We start from the raw sequence: 20218 nt of genomic DNA, 5'->3' as shown, positions 1-20218 counted from the left end.
CACAGCTCCTGTCAGATATTGAGGTTCATCACCCAGTGTGAGCCAGACAGAGCTCTGATAGATGAGTTTGATGGAAATGTCTCCTATTGTCAGCACAGAGCAATGGGAGGGATGCATGGCAGGTGACAAAAGGAGTGGGGGATAACAAAGCATAATATTTTGCATGTTCTCCCCGTGCAACTGTGGGTTCTCCCCGGGTACTCCGGCTTCCTCCCACAGTCCAAAGACATGCAAAATGGGGACTAGGCTAATTGGATACTCTAAATTGACCATAGGTGTGGCTGTGAGTGTGAATGGTTGTCTGTCTCTATGTGTTTGCCCTGCGATGGACTGGCGACCTGTCCAGGGCGTACCCCGCCTCTCACCCGAAAAGATGCTGGGATAGGCTCCAGCCACCCCGCGACCCTACTAGAGGATAAGCGGTAGAAAATGAATGAATGAATATGAATTGCAACAAGCAGCAAAGAAATAGTGTCATGGAGATATGACCATTGGTGCTTAAGGTTGGTTAGATGTGCTTCGTAATGCCAAGCTAATCTCAAAAGGTGGAGGTAATGCACCTAAAAGTTTTTTGCCAACCACCATTAAACAACATCAGAAGAAGAAATCCCCTTAATGGGCAGTTAACTGTGGGTTTTAAACTGAGGCAAAAACACAGTAATTTCTTTCTCAAGGCCACATCAATAAGCACTCATCTCCTTAAAACTTTATGAGCAATATCTTGAGCAAGTGAAAGTTATTAGATTTTTTGGAGTCTGGTTTGATGAAAAGCTAACATGGAAGGTTCATCTGGATAAAGTTAAGAACAAATGTAAAAAGGTCATCAACCTACTTTGATGTTTATCAGGACAGGAATGGGGAGCAACTGGAGTGTCTCATCTAATGATATACAGGACACTCATGAGATCTGTGTTGGAGTATGAAAGTATAGCTTACATGTCATCAGCAGAATCAAACCTCAAAACATTGGATTGGACTTTTTTTCCTGCAAAATCTGCTGATCCACACCCCACTCCAGTCAGTGGCGGTAGTACGCCTACAAGATGGTTTGACAAACGCCAATTAACACCGAAGAAGAAGAAGGCCCCCCCCCCCCCCCCCCCCCCCCCCCCCCCCGCGCATTACTCTTCGTTATAATTTCCTGAGAGCTGCTGAGCTGTCTCGTCGTTCAGAGCTGTGACTACCTTCATAAAACGCACGGTTAGCGAAACCGTGTGTTCTTCGCAAGTGAAAAGAGGAGAGGACGTGGGAGATTGTTCAGCCCACTTTAGGTGAGTAAGCCTCCGTTTGTTTAGTCCTCTTCGATCACATTGTATTCATGGCGGATTCCAGATTTATCTAAAGACAGTGAACTGCGCCTCACGCATTTCCTTAATTAAATTAATTAAAACAAATGTTTATATATCCAAAATACTTCACTAAACATAGGCGGAGTCTTCCAAACTTCTAGCGGGACACATAACTATGAAGCGCAGAGTCCCGGTTTCAGGGCTGCGGTCGAAAAGTATTTTTTGCTTAGGAAGGTTCCTAACTCGTGAAATGACCCGTAAGTGTCTAAGCGGCATCCACGATAAGAGCTGGTCGAATACTCTGTGATAAGGAAAGGAGCTTCAATGCTGCTTATTGTATCTCCTTTAGTATAGGATACACTGGACCCTCCTTCTCGAAAGGATAGGAGAAAATGCCGCCCCTCTATTCCATGCAGCAGCAGCAGCATTCAAAGTGACGCAACATTGTAGTTTCACCATGGCCTCACCTGTTTTATGTTTGTGAAACTTCTGGAAATCCTGGTATCATCAACTAAACCCTAAAATTCATAAATAAAGATTTATTTTTTGTCAAATCCTTCTAGGCGTCGTCATGATGAGCAAGCATATCATCTTTATCAACATCATAACAATCTAAATGCTATTTCAGCTGCTCATTGCACTAAAAGTCAATTTCTCTCCTTAACAAATATATATATTAACGTCAAAACTCTGTATAGCCTTGTTATGTCTGAATATAATTTACTTTGGTCCCTACACATTTGCTTATTTTCATTGAATGTCTCAACTCTTTTTATTTGTATATTTCTTTCATGTTGCCTTGTTTCAACATTTCAATCCCGTTTGTTTTGTGTTTGTTGTTTAAAAAAAAAATAAATAAAAGGAGTAGGTAGGCTAAATCGTCCTTGTGTTATTAATAAAGTTGGATTAAAAAAAAAACCCTACTAAAAATCCTAGGACTTGGGAAAAGACAGCGGTGGTGCAGAGAGAATCCGACTGGCTGTGAGCTCGAGTTAAAAGTTGTGTTTTGGAGAGAGAAAATTTTGCGGAAGAATAATAATAAGTCTGAGGAATATTAATAGATGCCTCGGGGCTCCTCTCAGCTATTCTAGCTGCAGAGGAGTGCCTCGGAGCTGAGCACCCGTGGCACGAATTAAATGCTGCAAGCATATGGTGGAATGGGATCATATTTTTTGTGCAGCATTTACACATCAATTGTCGTTATGTTACCAATTTTCTCTCTGCAAATTGAGCAAAGGGTTAATATGCCAGATATTGATGAATAGGCCCTGCCCACTTTGACCAATCAATATGGCACATCAGATTTTGGTTAATACTTACCCCCAGAACATGTACCAAATTGGGTGAAATCCAGTTCACCAAGTTTTGAGGTACACATTTTTGGTATTTGTGGTGCCTCCTAGTGGTCAGGCTTAAAATGCTCTGGTAGGCCTATCCCGTATCATGGCCTGTAGATATCTACCAAGTTTTCTGATGACAGGACAAAGGTTTAATGAGTTATGGCCGATATTTGGTAAGCCCCGCTTTTTAAGATATTTTTGTTGATGACGACCATGTTTTTCATCCGATCTTGCTCGTATAGAAATTTGTAGTTTTGTCCCCTAAGATTGTATATCAAATTTGGTGTTGCTATCTTCATTCATTCATTTTTCAAATTATGCAAATTAGCCCAAAATCTATCTAGGTAGACTTTAGCGGTCCAATTGGCTTTTTTAGGTAATGGTAATGCACATAATTTCCAGTCATTGGACCAAGTTTCATGTTTCTGGCTCATTCCAGCTCACAGCAATTTGAGTCGTGGCAGACAAATAATAACTAGAAAATTCCAGGGAAATTTTGAGTGCCACGGGGGCTACTGCCGGGATGAGTACATGATTTATTTCCAGTGTTCAAAAGTCACCCTGATCATATTCTGGTTTTGAGAAATGTCTTGATATAAAAGACTCTGATATAAAACAATGTCACATCCCTCCACCATGTATTATGTGGGAAATATCTCATATTCTGTGTTGTTTTTTTTAATAAAACAAGAGGCAACATGTCTTCAAACTGGCATTTAAAGGGTTAAAATCCTGAAAACTAAAACATTTGGCAGGTTTGAGCAGAACTGAAGTGGTTTAAGAGATGTATGCAAAAAAAGCAGAAGAAAATATTGATATATGATGATTTTATAGCATTTTCTTTGTGTGTCCTTTTTTGGACGTGAGGAACCCCAGAGGGTACAAAATGTGTTACCAGTGTATAATAGACCTGTAACAGTTACTGACATTAGATTTTAAAAATATGTCAAAAAAGACACTTTCTTGCAGAAATCCATACCTTCAGCTGTAACACAGCCAAAATGATCAGCAAATCAAAAAAGAAAAGTGAAGAAAATGTCCAAAAAAGGACAGAGGGACCCCTGAGGGTTAACAAATCCCATGAACCGCTATTTAAATTACCACTATTATGTTTTTTTCTGTGCTAAATATAACATTACTGGGGAGGACAGCAACGCGGCTAGAAGTGACAGCGAGAGAGGGCTAGTAGCTTCTCCTCTCCTCTGTCTCAGCGGAGACCGTCACAACTTCATTCACTCTTTTAACAAAACAAAAAAAAAGCAACGAAGGAAGCAGTAAATGGACTTACATATTTAAGACCTAACTAAATGTAATTTAAGACCTAACATGCGGCTAATGTAAAGCTAGCAGAGCTTGGAGAGTTGGTTATCTGGTTGCTAGGTGCATGTACGCACGCACACAGGTCAGGAGCTGCCGTTGCCATGGCAATGCGAAAATCTGCCCAGAATTTGGCTTCTACATGGCTTCAAACAACTGCAAATTATGAGAAAACCGTTACTTCGTTTCATAAACCGAAAAGACCGTGCCAGACACTGAAGCCAGAAGTTTCTACAGTCTCTATTTTATTCAGATATTCCTTAAAATGAGTGAGTAAGCTCAGTGCGAAGACAGAGTGAGATTCTTTTGAAAAAAAAAGACGATTACATTAGGTGTCAATGAGAGTGAGACAGGTATTGCTGCCAGACTCGGCACCCCCGTTTAAATTTTGTGCAGACCCTGCCTGTCAAAGTTACATTTTGTGAATCCCAACAACTATGTCTACATTTTCAGAAAGAATTATTTGTCTCCTTTTGATGGGTTGGCCGTGAGCTCGAGTTAAAAATAAAAATAAAGGTTAATTTTTACTGCTTCACGCACTCTAGCCAACTGACGCTTTCACTCTAACTTTGAAGAAAAAGTGATTTGCACTCCTCCTTTGAGTGCTCACAGTTTGAAAAGTTTACATGTTATGTAAAAACAGTTCCTGTCTTTTTGAGAGAGCAGAAGTTTTCCTCCGTTTTATAGTTTGAATCACATTTCTACGTGCAGGTATGAGAGAGCTGGGTGACTCAGAAAAAAGGTGCAATTTTGTAGAAAAAAGGTAGGTTTCTAAAGAAAATTTCAATGCATTTCTAATGCATTATTTATTCCCAGTTTTTTGGGAATAACTTTGGGAAAAATTGGAATTTTAACACCAAAAGTCATAGCACCTCTTTCGGGATCAAGACGCACGTTTTGATGTATATATTACCGGGGTTTTCTCAAAGCTGCGGGACAAGTTACACGCCGAAATTTGGCGGAAGAATAATAAACCTGAAAGAGAATATTAATAGATGCCTCGGGGCGGAGTACTGAATATAATTTACTTTGGTCCCTACTCATTTGCTTATTTTCATTGAATGTCTCAACTCTTTTTATTTGTATATTTCTTTCATGTTGCCTTGTTTCAACATTTCAATCCCGTTTGTTTTGTGTTTGTTGTTTAAAAATAAATAAATAAAAGGAGTAGGTAGGCTAAATCGTCCTTGTGTTATTAATAAAGTTGGATTAAAAAAAAAACCCTACTAAAAATCCTAGGACTTGGGAAAAGACAGCGGTGGTGCAGAGAGAATCCGACTGGCTGTGAGCTCGAGTTAAAAGTTGTGTTTTGGAGAGAGAAAATTTTGCGGAAGAATAATAATAAGTCTGAGGAATATTAATAGATGCCTCGGGGCTCCTCTCAGCTATTCTAGCTGTAGAGGAGTGCCTCGGAGCTGAGCACCCGTGGCACTAAATAAGGAATGAGCAAGAGGCCAGAATGAATTCCTGACATAGGCACTTTTGACATTTCTTTTCATATGTTAATTTGAGAAAATTTACTTTTAGTGCATTCCATAATGAAGAGAGAGATTTAGTGAAACAATATTTATTTATATTATTTTGCTATGATGATGATGATATTGTTAACTACAATTTAAATATGCTTGTTCTTCAAGAGAACTCCTAACTGAACAGATTTGAAAGAGAAGAAATCTATATTTATGGATTTGGAGCTCAGTCGATCATACAGGGATTTCCATTAGTTTTAGATCGTATCATGTGCATAAAACAGGTGCTCTGATGTTTCTACATTTATGTGGGTCTGCCACGGTGAAACTACAATGGTGCGTCACTTTTGAATATTGCATATCTCCATTCTATTTGTAAAGGAAGGCCCAGTGTTTCCTACGCTATAGAAGATAAGATGGGAAGGGTTGGAGCTTCTTTCCTTCATTCTCAATTACAGAATTCAACCAGCTCTTATCACAGCTGCCACTTAGATACTTTCATTTCACTCAGTTTGGATCCTTCCTAAGCAGAAAAGACTTTTTGACCGCGAGCTTGCTGAACAGCACATGTGACAAATCCCCGTGCACGGTGCAAGCCATTGGAAATAATGGGTTTCATAGTGCAGTATTGCCGTTGCCGCCATTTGTCTCTCTTACATTTTACAGTAGTCACCAAATATGGTGTATCATCAGAATTCGCTATCATGTGAACTTGATGACGCTCTTATGAGATTGTATTGACCTTTTCAGATGAATAATGCCTGTTTTGCCATTTTGTTTTGTTTTTTTTTTTTTTACAATTCTCTTTTCTGATATAGATAAGGAGAGAAAACAAAATAATTTGTTTTGAATTCACATACCTTTGCCTCGTCAATTTTCTAATCTGAAATGAAAATCAGAAAATAACTGTTTTGTCACTCAGTTTGAAAAAAGGGATGTCAAAGCATTTTTGATATGAAATAAAATTTACAGTAAAAGGCTTGGAACTCTGGAATTCAGAGTTTGATTGGAACCCACTAATATTATCTCTAACCTTTCAAAATTATTTACTACAGCATTGACAGTTCCGTTTTACGTAGGCTTTGTCCAGTCTAAATGAGCACAGAGTGGTCCACACAGAAGAAGTGCAGGACAACAGCAATCTGTCTATATGCAGGATAATATCCCAACTGTTTTATCAAACTAAATCAGTGATTCACATACATGTGATTTCTCAAACTACAACAAACAACATGTCCAACTTGGCTGCAAAATGATTGCAAATCCTCCTTTTACTATCACATCCACTAATTTGTCAAAAGTGGCCTGATCCTGTGGCCAAATGAATAATCAAAGCTATACCGTATTTGGGCGTATAGCAGCATATATGCAGGTCTACATATCTATTATAAAAGTTGATGGCAGCATGTTGTTGCCTTGACAATCCATAGGAGAGTTGTCTTCCACTGTTACACTGATTCAAGTGGAGATTAGGTCTGGAAGTGTGGAATGGTTGTAAAATAGGTTGTTGCTGTTGATTATTTGCAAGAAATAAAATCCTTGTAGATTAGCCTGCATATTAACAGAACATGGATTGTGATTCGTGTTTAAAGATTTAGGAGGTACTGAGAGGATGCTGTTCCTGCGGGTCAGGGGAGAATAAAAAGTCACGGAATGCATAAGAAAATCCACAGTGCCTGGAGCACATGGAACAAGGCCTTGGTGCTAGCTGTTACAGCTAAACAAACTAAAGTGTCATCACAAACAAAGCATTATTCATTTACGTTTAATAATCTGAGAACTTATAATAATTAATTTAAATTAATTTTAAAAAATGCATCAAAATCAGCAGGGGAGACATCGAGAAACAACTATTTATGAGTTGGCGCTTGGGTTGCTACAATGAGGGAAAATAAACTTGAGGCCAAAAGTTCACACATGAAAAACAAGCTGTGTGGCACCTACACACTTCACCCTCTTACATCATTATTTGAAGTTATGTACTAAGAAAACCATACAAAATTATGTTCTTAGGACAATATTTAATGGAAAATAGCTCCATTGACATTTTTATTATTATTGATAATAGCCCCATTTTTCATTCTGCTATTTTCATTGTTACAGAATAGGAAATTAAATGACACAACTTTTTTTCTTTTTTTTTTGACTCATTCAGTCATCTGACTGTAACAGTATCCTATGTAAATGTAACTGCTTCATCCTAATTATTATGTTGAACAAATCAACTAAACTTTGTAAAGCTATTTGTGTTTGTAGTAGTGATGGAACGTCCTTAATGACTGTGTGTCTCAGTCAGCACTGATAAACCTCCACATACTTGGGGTCTTCACAGGCACTTGAGCACTGTGTGAAACACAAGTAGCCAGTTGACTATTAGCAAATATTGCATTGTGGTTGCTGGGATCGACCCTTTGCTTCATTGTAATCTTGCTCTTTCGGTTAAGTTGCTGTATTTTGCTGACACCCAGAAATCTGCTCCTTGTAACATTACATATCCATCTGATAATAGAGGAATGCCTCATTTGCCTAGTTTTTTTTTTTTTTTTAATCTATGATTGAACACAGATCAAAGATGTTTTCGGTTGTTTTTCATTTCAGCATTACACCCTGCTGTTTATCCTATTTTTCAGTGCCCTGCAAACAATGCATTCATGAATTAACAATTATTCAAATTTGTGTTTCTTTCAGGGCTACAATGGACCTGCATCAATGCTGATTGGACAGATACTTAACTAGGATGTCGAAACAACCTAATGTGGGCCAGATGTGTTGGAGTGTGTCGCAGCCAAACTAACTAGGTTTTACAAGGTACAGTATGTGGCATCTTGACACAGTAAATTTTCTGATCTGAAAAGAAAACATTCATTCAGTCTCAATGTCAGTCCACCATCTTGAAGCTACAGACTTTGCAGCATGTAGAAAGGGGTCTACAATACAAGCTGAATCTAATTTTCACATGCAACTGATCCTGTTTTTGGCCAGAAGTTATCACTACTCTCTTGTTTGTATTCCTATGCAGGATTTGCATGAGGATGCATATGCCCATAGACCAGCATGTGATGCACTACACAACACATTCCTACCAATATAAGTTGTTTGCACAAAACTTTACACATAACTCTTAAACTATGTTGAGGAAAGAATAGAGTACTGGAAAATACAGAGTTTTGAGACAAACCTTATGCAAGTCTTAACAAAAATCCACTTGTACTGCTCAAACACTTTCAGGAGGAACGCGATTGCCTGCTTTTCAAAGTAGGAGCACACAGTCTATGAGCTGTTTTTTTTCCGCGAATAATCAGTTGGTGTTGATAGTTGTTTTTGTTTAGAAACGACTTATTGCAATTTTATTGTACATTATTAAAATATATGCTAAACTAACGTGCATGTTTTGGAAAGTTTTGTAATTATTTAAAGAATTCAAAATCGAAAACTGAAATCTCTCATTTACAAAAGTATTCAGACTGCCAATAAATTGTGGTCAAGTGCATCCTCTTAACATTAATTGTTCTTGAGATGCATCTAGAACTTGATTGAAGTCCACCCATGGCAAATTGAATGGATTTGATATAGCATATGTAGCGTGGTGCAGAGTGAAGCTGCCCTCCACTACACATTTAATTTGAAGTCTTTTATTTTGTTCTGTAAAGAGCAAACATATACTTTATCATCAGCGTTCGCCACACACACACACAGTGATTTCACACTCAAGTGTGTGCTCTCGTTCTCTGAACGTGTTTGATATTTGAACACAGAAAAATGATGAACATCTACACTAACATCCAAACAATAAATCACGTCCGTTGTATTGCTAATCCGGACCATTTTCATCATGTACATTCAATATCAACTTGTTTCTCGAATACACAGTCAGCCAATCATGTATACCAAACATTGTCAAATTAATCAAATCAACCATGTATCTATTTTAAGTTATTTATGTATTTATTTATGAACTAGACACGAGCAGTCCGGGCTCTTTAGACCGGCTCCTAGTTCTACTCTCCATCCTCCCACTCGCTTGCGGTAACTAAGCAACCAGTCCCAACAGCCGTTTTCGGTACGTTACTTTCGCTGACCAATTAACGTTCATAAACAATACCACATATAACGCAACCGGGACCATAAACTACGACACAACATATTCACCCCTCACTTATACAATTCTAACTCTCCCTTCTTACCTGTAAAGAGCAAACATATACTTTATCATCAGCGTTCGCCACACACACACAGTGATTTCACACTCAAGTGTGTGCTCTCGTTCTCTGAACGTGTTCACGCGAGACTTCCCTTGTCCCTGAACACACACAGTGTAGCGAACGCGCTCGTCCTGCTGGTCGGAGTTAGACACATACTGCTACATGATATTACATTTTTCAAACAATAAACAAACCTTTTCTTATCATAAAACACAGACAATTTTAACCACACTCTGAACATGAGCTGTACTAAATGGAAATTATGTTAAACATGTAAATAATAATAATAATAATAATGTAGGTATATTAACCCACTGATGGCTCTGTATGCCACACATACAAAGGCACACACCTGTATAAGGTACCACAATTCATACTACATGACAGGGCAAAAATCAAGCCTTGAAGGTCAGTGAACTCTGTAAACCTCCACGATAAAATATAAGGCATAGGTCACTGCAAGGGTATGACACCATTTCAAAGCTCTTAGTGTTCTCAGGAGCAGATTGGCCTAAATGATTGTGCAATGGGAGAGGTTTGGACTCAAATTTTTCTGTCTGGCGAACACTGCTCATTACGTTGGCTAATATCTCTATGGTGAAGCATGGTGGTGGAAGCATCATGTTATGGGGTGCCTCTCAATGGCAGAAACAGGGAGACTAGTCTGAGGAATGCATGAATGCAGCCAAACACAGAGAGGTCCTTGAAAAACCTGACCACATAGATCATATGACAATCTTTTGGGGTGTAATAGCAGTCCATGATCTGAATCAGAATATGCTGTTTCTTTGATTTTATATTGAAGTCTGGACTGGAAGTTATGATTCATATCTTGCTGCTACTTTCACACTCTTTCTCTCAGATGTTTGCTCGCCGCTATTCTATGCCCACAATGCTGTCTTCTGTTTATGAATTGTGTCACAACAAATCACACTTTTTGCTTAGTTCATATGGAGTATTCGTTGGGACAGTGCTGTTATTTATTTATGCTATGTTAGTACTTTCATTTGAAAGTTCAGTCGCTGCCCTGGCTCGTCCTGCTTCTTGTTTCTCACAGATGGGACTGTAACACCACCATCTTGAAGTGCAGCTGGTGATGGAATGCCGTCACCAGCTGTAGTTAGTGGGCTAGCTGTTTAACAGTTAATAATGGGCTTCTTGGCAGAGACTGAACTTTTAAAGTTAAATATCTAAATACAGCACCTTGTAATGATGCAGTCTAGGGCTGGGCACAAGTGCAGTTCACAGAATCCGGTTGGAATGTATATAAATTTGAAGATCCAATCACCTGGTGTGTCATGTAGACTGCTAATAAAAACAAATCAAATGGTCTAAGTTGTCATATTGACATTTAAGGTGTACTGATTGATTTCCAAACCTCAATCATGCATTGAGTAAATGCATGAGCGCTTCGGTACGTAAACAAACAGCACTACACCTGCACGTGAGAGACAAAAACATGATAGATGCCCAAGGAAGTCAGCGGCAAGTCAACAGGCAGGTATGTGGCCACATTTCTAGCTGCAGATTTAAAAACTATGTAGACATTAGTTCTGAGAATCTCATTCATATACAAGAGAAATTGATACTGTAACTGAAATCACTACAACTGAGTTGATATCGAATGTGAATCATTGAATAATTGAATCGATTCAGGAAATCAGTGGCAATACCCAGCCCTAATGCAATCTGTAGGATGCATCTAAAAAGTACATCATCAAAATAAGATGGTCCATGATATAAAATTATCAGAGCTCTCACTGCTACTTCAAATTGTGCATAAAAGTGATTTTTACAGTTTGTGACGGATATGAAAGATTTTTTTTTTTCATGAATTATTTGACCATTGGGCCATTTATTTGTTACTTCGATTATCTGTTTATTACTATATATTCTTGTTTGTAACCTGGGTTAGACCGATCTAGCTTTCTACACTGGTCACGTTAATGGCCTGTGATTTATATGTACAACTCTCTCTGGAGGTTTGTCATGTGGATTCAGCTGCAGTATTTCTAAGCCTTCACACAACACACCCCTATAGACACTGTGGTGTAGTGGTTTTGGCAAAGTAAACTATAGATGATGTCACAGCCTTAATAAATTCCTGCCACATTAATTGTGTAGTAGGCAAGACTGTTGTTGATGAGAATAAACCATTATGTGTACTGTTGCTTGGTTGGCATTACACAGTGGGTAGAATACATGATTTGCATGAGCAAGTTTACTGAAAGACTACATACATTAGTATGAAGCACTGTCATCTGCTTTTCCGCTGAGCCTTCAGACTGTCAAGCCAACGTTAAGGGGCAGATTATGAACAATTGCGAACAGTGCCTGTTGCCTGCTACATAGTAAGGCCCATGTGATTAACTAGGTTAATTTAATTTTGATATATAACCAATGCCATTATTATTAAACTGACTTCACTGAAGAATTTAGTAGTCTCCTTAAAAGAAAACATGTCAATCCCTGATCATTGAAGCTCATTTCTCAAAATCTTCACTTTATTTAAACTCGGATCATCTAGTGTATTTTGTCTATGTAAAAAATTGGAATTGAAAGATGTGACATTCATGATAGTTTATTGTATTGACACATAATGCATGAAAACTTATAATGCAGCAGAACATTGCCAGAACAAATATTATTTTCTTGTTCACTTTATTCTGAACCCGATGGTATATAGTTAAGGAGCCTCGTGAAACCTCCTATTCTCTTATTCTATAAAATGTATCTTCATAAAATGTAAGACCTAAGGCTGATATATAGTGTTTGTGTGTGTGTTATTTATATTTTTTTCCTGTCAACTACGTACAGGAAAGGAAGACATAGAAGATCAGGAAGATCACTGAGGATGGAAGACAGGGACACCAGCAGTCTGAAGGACAATAAAAGAATAGATGCCAACACACTATGGCAGTGGCACATTACACATGTAAAGAAGTACTCAAGGCATCCAGAACCATTCCATTACAGCAGAAAAATGGGGTTAGATTTTAATGTTGGATCCAACACACACAAGAAATTGGATTTACATTCATTGACAAATGGTGTCATACTGGAGGTCTGTGACTTTGCGAAAACGGTTCGCAAAAGTAAATGGCATTTTATCACAAACATTCTGGAGAACAATTTCGATCTTGGATTGAAAAACAAGCAACAGCGGATTGAGTTTACTTCTCAACTTCTGCACAAAGTCAGAGACTTGATCCAAAAACCTCCTGAAGATAAACATGAAGCTTTTACTCTCTTTGACACGTCATCTGAGCCAGAATGTAGCAGCAACAGCAAAAGTGGGCCTAACATGGGATCTACAGAATATAAGACTGACTGTTTCCTGGTGGACATGGATGGTATGGATGAAAGTGAACATGAAGATAAATTGAAGTGTTCACGAGCACCATCTAAAGACTATATGAAGATGGAAGAGATGGATGGACCACATACTGATGACAGTGGTGATGATGATGAGTTGGAGTATTCAGAGCCTCAGTCAACAGACGAACCGAAAGAGGATGTTATTCCTCTCTCATTCCCTTGTTGTGCAGAAATTGGTCTGAGCCTTGATGTTTGGTCAAAACAAAGTCTAGATCCAGGTTTACTGACAAAAGGCATGATGTTAGAACTAGTACAGTTCACTAGAGCACTGACTGCATCCTACAGATCTATTGTTCTTAGTGTGTTGGAGCATAATTTTGAACTTGATCTTAAATGTCAACAGGAAAAAAATCAAGTGTGGTTCAAGGTATTAGACCTGCTGAAAAGGAGAGAGCGACTTATCACTGATTTTAAAAGTGAGCCATTTTCCTTTCAGACAAATCCCCTTGAAAAAGGATCACCTTTGCCCAGTGTGGGAACGTCACTATATCACTTTGAAGTCAGCAAAAGAAGGCACTCTGATTTAAGACGTAAACAGGAAAAAAGAGCTCTTTCAACAACTAGAGAACATGTCTCCAAGCGGCGCAGAACAGAACAGGCTGAACAGGAAGAGACAAACACACTGTCTCATCACACTGATTTGTGGACCAGTCAAACATCGGAGGATGACCACAGCTATATGTGTCCTTTAGACTCGACGAAGTCACAGATTCAGACGATGAAAATGGAGACTACTTACAAAACCAAACAACCTCTGACATCCATAATGAATCAGAATCAAGCTGTGTGGGTAAATGTGAACCTTTCATCACTTCCACTGATGGTTCATCCAGTTTAGCAATTGCAAGCTCAAATGTGAACCCAAGTCAGCCTGATGAAAGAGGACAGTATGGACATGAAGAGAAGACGCATATTTCAAGAAATGTGCCATACAAATGTGACATGGAGGAAGAGGAAATGGAAATGGAGAGCAACATGTGGAAGTTGCGTGCAAACCGTGTAAAACAAATCCTTTTCTCACTAGACAAAGACTATGGTGCATTCATTAGATCAAAAAGAATTGGCCTAGAATTTAATGTTGGATTTCGCCCAAAGCAAAACTTCAGCATTGACTCTTTGTATAATTCTGTTCTGCTTGAAGTTGCTAAATTTGCCTTAGCAATGAATTCATCCCAGCAGGATTTCATCATGGAGATTCTTGAGTACAACTTTGACTTCGGCCTGAAGAGTGAAAACCATAGGAAAACCTTTGCATGTGAAGTTATGAATAGAGTAAGACAGCTTAAAAATAGTGAAGATGCAGTCAAACTTTCGAAAAAGGTTTTTGAACTTCCTGGTCTCGTGTCATCGGTTGACGTGGACAGTCAGAGCATGGGTAGTGTCAACCCTGAAGTCAGCAGCATATCGAGAACAACAGAGTGTGATGTTGCTCCTTTGTGTCCTCCTGATTTACAAGCTGAAAACAAAGAACACAGGGTGGCCCTTTATCCTTTCTGCAAGGACATTGGTCTGAAGCTAAACGTAATCGGCAGTCAGCCACATAAAAAACTTGAGATCAACAAATTGACCAATGGGGCAATGACTGAAGTGACAAACTTTGCAGAAAAGTTGTGCGGGAAATTTGATAAAATTTGTCTTGATATCCTCAAACACAACTTTGACCTTGATTGGCAAAATGGAAATTCTGACCTTGCCAAAACTATTCTCACTCGAATTCCTGTTATAATGGAGCACAAAAATCTATCAAATCTATCAGGCTCCAAGAGGTTAAAGAACTCAATAAAAGATTTGTCAGTGATGGTAATGGATTGCCAGAACAACCCAAATTTAGATAAATGTAGTACTGGCTCTTCCCAGGCTCCAATCATAGAACAAAATGTAGGGAGTCCCATTGACACCGAAAAAGATAATAAGCTAAATTTAGGACTGTGGAAATTGCGGGCTAATCAAACTCAGCAGATCCTCTCAGTGCCTCATGTAGAACATTGCCCACTTTACTCTTACTCCAGATGCAAGAAATTGGGCATTGATTTCAATGTGGGATCTGGAGTAAAACAAAATCTTGATCCAAAATTACTGACCAATGGCATCATGGTTGAAGTAAGCACTCTTGCTACAGCACTGCAATCAGCCCAAAAGGATTTCATCACAGAGATTCTGGAGTACAATTTTCATCTGACTTTCAACAATGAGATCTGTCGCAGTGTCTTCGCACAGCAAGTTCTGGACAAAATGGCTAGATTAACTTTTAAATGTAATAAATCCAGATTCCTGAAAATGCCTTTTGAGCTCCCTGATTCAAGATTCATCAATGAATCTACTTATCCGAAAAATAAATTTTGCCCCAAATGTTATGAAGACAGAAATTATAAACTTTGTCAGGATCAAGCTAATCCTGTGAATGTACCTCATCCTCGTCCACATGCCATGACTGACGCAGTCTTTGCAGAAGCAGACTGCACTGCCCAAACATCTACAAAGGATCTGTCCTCTCCTTTCCAAGCAGCAGAGGAAACAATAATGGACAGTTACCCTCACTGCAAGAAAATAGGTTTAAGCCTATGTGTGGACAAAGACAAACCAAGGGATAAACTTAATATCCGTGAGTTGACACGTGGTATTATGAGGGAAGTCGGTATTTTTGCCAAAAGATTGTGTGGAACAAAAAATAAGCTAATTAATGATGTTGTTGAACACAACTTTAACATTGGTATGCAAAGCCGAGATGTAAATCCTGCACTGCTGTTCCAAAGAATGGTGGCACTACATAACAAAGGGCCCAAATGGTTCAGTGACATTTTTGTTATTCAACCATATCCTAACAGAGATCCTAGAGATATGAGTAAACAGAAAGCGGCATCTGCCATGCAGAAAAATGAAAGGAAGGAAACAACCAAAAAAAGACAATTGGCACTGCAAACAAAGAAGGAAGAAGCCACACTGATGATGAGTGAATATAGGGGAGCTGTAAAAATAAAGAAAGATAAGCAGAGTTGTGGAGACCACTATCCCATTTGCAAAGGGATAGGTGTGGACCTAGACTTACAAAACCAAAGAAGTTGTGATACCCATAGTCAATCAGAATCAAGCTGTCTGGGTACACATGAACCTTTCCTCACTTCCACTGATGGTTCATCCAGTTTACCAATTTTAAACTCAAATGTGAACCCAACATTTGAAAGTCAGCTTGATGAAAGAGGACTGTGTGGAGATGAAGATAAGACAGAGATTCCAAGAAATGTGCCAAACAAATGTGACATGGAAGAAGAGGAAATGGAAACGGCTAGCAACATGTGGAAGTTGCGTGCAAATCGTGTAAAACAAATCCTTTCCTTACAAGAAAAAGAGTACTGTGCATTCGCCTGGTCAAAGAAAGCTGGCCTTGAATTTAATGTTGGATTTGGCCAAAGGCAAAACTTCAGTGTTGACACTTTGTCTAATTCTATTCTGCTTGAAATTGCTAAATTTGCCTTAGCGATGAATTCATCCCAGCAGGATTTCATCATGGAGATTCTTGAGTACAACTTTGACTTTGGCCTTTGGAGCGAACACCATAAGAAAACCTTTGCATGTGAAGTTATGAATAGAGTAAGACAGCTAAAAAATAGTGAAGATGCAGTCAAACTTTCAAAAGAGGTTTTTGAACTTCCCGGCGTTGTATCATCGGTTAACATGGCCAGTCAGAGCATGGGCAGCGTCAACCCTGAAGTCAGCAGCATATCGAGAACAACAGAGTGTGATGTTGGACCCATGTGTCCTCCTGATTTACAAGCTGAAAACAAAGAACACAGGGTGGACATCTATCCCTTCTGCAAAGACATTGATCTGAAGCTAAATGTAATCGGCAGTCAGCCAAATAAAAAACTTGAGATCAACAAATTGACCAATGGGGCAATGACTGAAGTGACAAACTTTGCAGAAAGGTTGTGTGCAACATTTGATCAGATTTGTCTTGACATCCTCAGACACAACTTTGATCTTGATTGGCAAAATGGAGACTCTGACCTTGCAAAAACTATTCTCACTCGAATTCCTGTTATATTGGAGCAAAAAAATCTATCAAATGTAGCAACCTTCAAGAAAATAAAGCCAACAAAGCACAAAGAATTCTTATTGATGGTGATGGATTCCCAGAACAACCCAAATTTAGATACATGTAGTACTGGCTCTTCCCAGGCTCCAATCATAGACCAAAATGTAGGGAGTTCCGTTGACACTGAACAAGAAAATGAGCTTGATTTATTGTTGTGGAAATTGCGGGCTGATCAAATTCAACAGATCCTCTCAGTGCCTCATGTAGAACATTGCCCATTTTACTCCTATTCCAGATGCAAGAAATTGGGCATTGATTTCAATGTGGGATCTGGAGTGAAACAAAACCTTGATCCAAAATTACTGACCAATGGCATCATGGTTGAAATGAACACTTTTTCTACAGCACTGCAATCAGCCCAGAAGGATTTCATCACAGAGATACTGGAGTACAATTTTCCTCTGAATTTGAAAAATGAGGTCTGTCGCAATGTCTTTGCACAGCAAGTTTCCGAAAAAGTTAATAATTATCAATTCAAATTCAGCAAACCCAGATACCTGAAAATGCCTTTTGAACTCCCTGACTCAAAATGTATAGAAGAATCTACTTATCCGAAAACTAAATATTGCCCCAAATGTTATCAAGACAGAAATGATAAACTTTGTCAGGATGAATCTAATCCTGACCATGTGCTTCATCCTCGTCTAGATGCCATGACTGACATGGTGTCTGCTGAAGTCAACTGCACAGCACAGAAGCCTAAAAAGGATCTGTCCTCTGCTTTCCAAGCAGCAGAGGAAACAATAATGGACAGTTACCGGCTCTGCGAGAAAATAGGTTTAAGCCTATGTGTTGACAAAGACAAACCAAAAGATAAACTTGACCCCCATGTATTGACACGTGGTATTATGAAGGAAGTGGCCAGTTTTTCCAAAAGACTGTGTGGAACAAAAAATAAGCTCATTAATGATGTTCTTGAACACAACTTCAACTTTGGCATGCAGAGACGAGATGTAAATCTTGCATTGCTGTTCCAGAGAATGCTTGCATTGTACGGTGAAGGGCCCACTTGGTTCAGTGAAGTTTTTGTTATTCAGCCATGTACTCCGAGAGAGTTTAGAGATGTGAGAAAAGTGGAAGACGTATCCGCTATGCAGGAAAATGAAAGGAAGGAAACAACCAAAAAAAGAAAGCGGGCACTGCAAACAAAGAAGGAAGAAGCCACACTATCGAGTGATAACATGGGTGCTCTAAAACCAAGGAGAGGTAGGCAGAGTAGTGGAGACTGTTATCCCATTTGCACAGAGATGGATCTGGACCTAGATGTGGCATCAAAACCAGGGGACAAAGAAAAACTGGACTTAAAGCTGTTGACTAGAGCTGCAGTGATGGAGATCTATAAATTTCTAAGTAAGAAGGCACGACACTATTTCCCAGGCACTCTGTTTGACATCCTTGACTATAACTTTGATCTAAGCTCACAACATTACAGGCGGTGGGAATTTTCCATAGCAACTGCATCCAAAGTCAAAACCATGGTCAAACAGTACCGGTATTATTTGCACAGAGCAAATGAGGTCTTCAAATTACCATTTGTGTTTGAACGCAAAGAATCAAAAAGATTGGTACAAGAGAGACAAAATACAAGGCCAAAATCATCTGTGGAAACAACAACGAATGAAGAATGTAGAGCTGTTCAGCCATTGAGAAACCTTTCAGATGTCAATCATGCCCATCTTCTTAATGTCAAAACTAATAAGGAACTTTGGTTTGAAGAGGAGGACACAAAGTCTCAAACCGATCCTGGGACAATAATGCAGATGACAGGGAGTCCTGTGAGTGGAGATTGTGACAGTCGTTTCCAGGGAAACATACAGATTAAAGAGGAGGAAGATGATTCACATTATGGCACTATGAAACCAGAACCAGTCACTGAGGAAATAGATAAACCTGCAGGATCCTTTGGATATACTTTAACTATATGTCCAAACTCTGAAGGCCATATAAAAACAGAATCAGAAACGGAGGATGCCCAGTATTACAACCTGGCTGAACCACAAGTATCTGAAGGATATGCCAGGCACTATGTAGGTACAAAGACTGAGAGCAGTGTGAAAACAGAATCAGACAGTGAGGATGTCAAGTATGAAATCCCAGTCGAAGCAGCAGGATCATCATACTCCATGGTAACCATATGTCAGGACACTGAGAGTAAATTGATCAAACAGGAGCAAGAAAATCGTCCAGTCTTCATTATGGAGATGTTTCAAACACAAAGTGAAGTGGACATCAAACAGGAACAAGATTCTTAATAATCTAAGTGATGGTCCATAATAAAGACAGTTGTTAAACAGATAGTGTTCAGCTGTTCGTCCAATATTGGGAATTTGACGAGAATTAGTTTTAAGGATGATGAGACACTGAACTCTTCTCTGTAGATATTACCTGATTGTAAATCAGCAATTGGAGGTTTTCTGGTTTGTTTTCAGGTGTTTGTTTGTGTTTTTAATGTTGTTTTTCCACTGTTTATTAGTGCCTTTTCTGACCTTCATGCTATTTTTATATAATGTGTTCATTCTTTTTCCAAAAAGAAAAAGCTGCTTACTTACAATGAAAAATGAAAGACGTTGTAAACTACAAAGAACTGTGGCCTCTTTTTTCTTTTTTTTAATTCGTGACATAAATGCATAAAGATTGAGTGTGTGATTGCTTTAAAAAATTTAATCCACTTTATAATGCAGATATACTTTAAAATGACCTAGATCTTGATGGAAAGTTGTATTGTTTTAAACTGTTTTAGTACATTTTTAATAAAGTTTCAAAAGCATTTCTTTTACCAATGTGTGCTCTGCTCCAATATTTTCAAGGGTTAACATCTTGCTCGCCCTGTTTTTCCACAATGAAAATACATTGTTGAATTTTATAGAAATACGATTTAAATTCAGTTGAAATTGTGATATTGATCTTGATAGTTTTTAGGATTTAAAAGAAACTACTGTCGTCTGTCCCACCAAGATCTACTGTGATAACATGGAACAATTCATTCAGCAAGGAGGAGGTTGGCAGCATCAGTGCAATTTATATTTTACTTTTCAGTCATCAGAAGACATGTTTTAAAAATGAGAACATCCTGTCACACATCTCATACACACACGTAAATGTAAGGACATGATGACAAACTTTTCTTCCT

At 38.7% G+C, this 20218-nt stretch overlaps 1 protein-coding gene across 1 annotated transcript; it reads left to right on the top strand.

The window, feature by feature from the left end:
• Nucleotides 1-1142: 1142 nt before the first annotated feature.
• LOC130160628 (uncharacterized) lies at nucleotides 1143-19864 on the top strand. The gene is made up of 3 exons (XM_056363248.1): nucleotides 1143-1271; nucleotides 8104-8223; nucleotides 12435-19864. Exon 3 carries the CDS (start codon nucleotides 13938-13940, stop codon nucleotides 19338-19340), a length of 5403 nt encoding a protein of 1800 aa, XP_056219223.1. The 5' UTR covers nucleotides 1143-1271; nucleotides 8104-8223; nucleotides 12435-13937; the 3' UTR covers nucleotides 19341-19864.
• Nucleotides 19865-20218: the final 354 nt, after the last annotated feature.

Source organism: Seriola aureovittata, chromosome 19 (genome assembly GCF_021018895.1).
Source record: "Seriola aureovittata isolate HTS-2021-v1 ecotype China chromosome 19, ASM2101889v1, whole genome shotgun sequence".
In the NCBI taxonomy this organism is placed as follows: Eukaryota; Metazoa; Chordata; class Actinopteri; order Carangiformes; family Carangidae; genus Seriola; species Seriola aureovittata.
The sequence above is the reverse complement of the archived record's forward strand: the minus strand, read 5'-3'. Positions and strand labels throughout refer to the sequence as shown.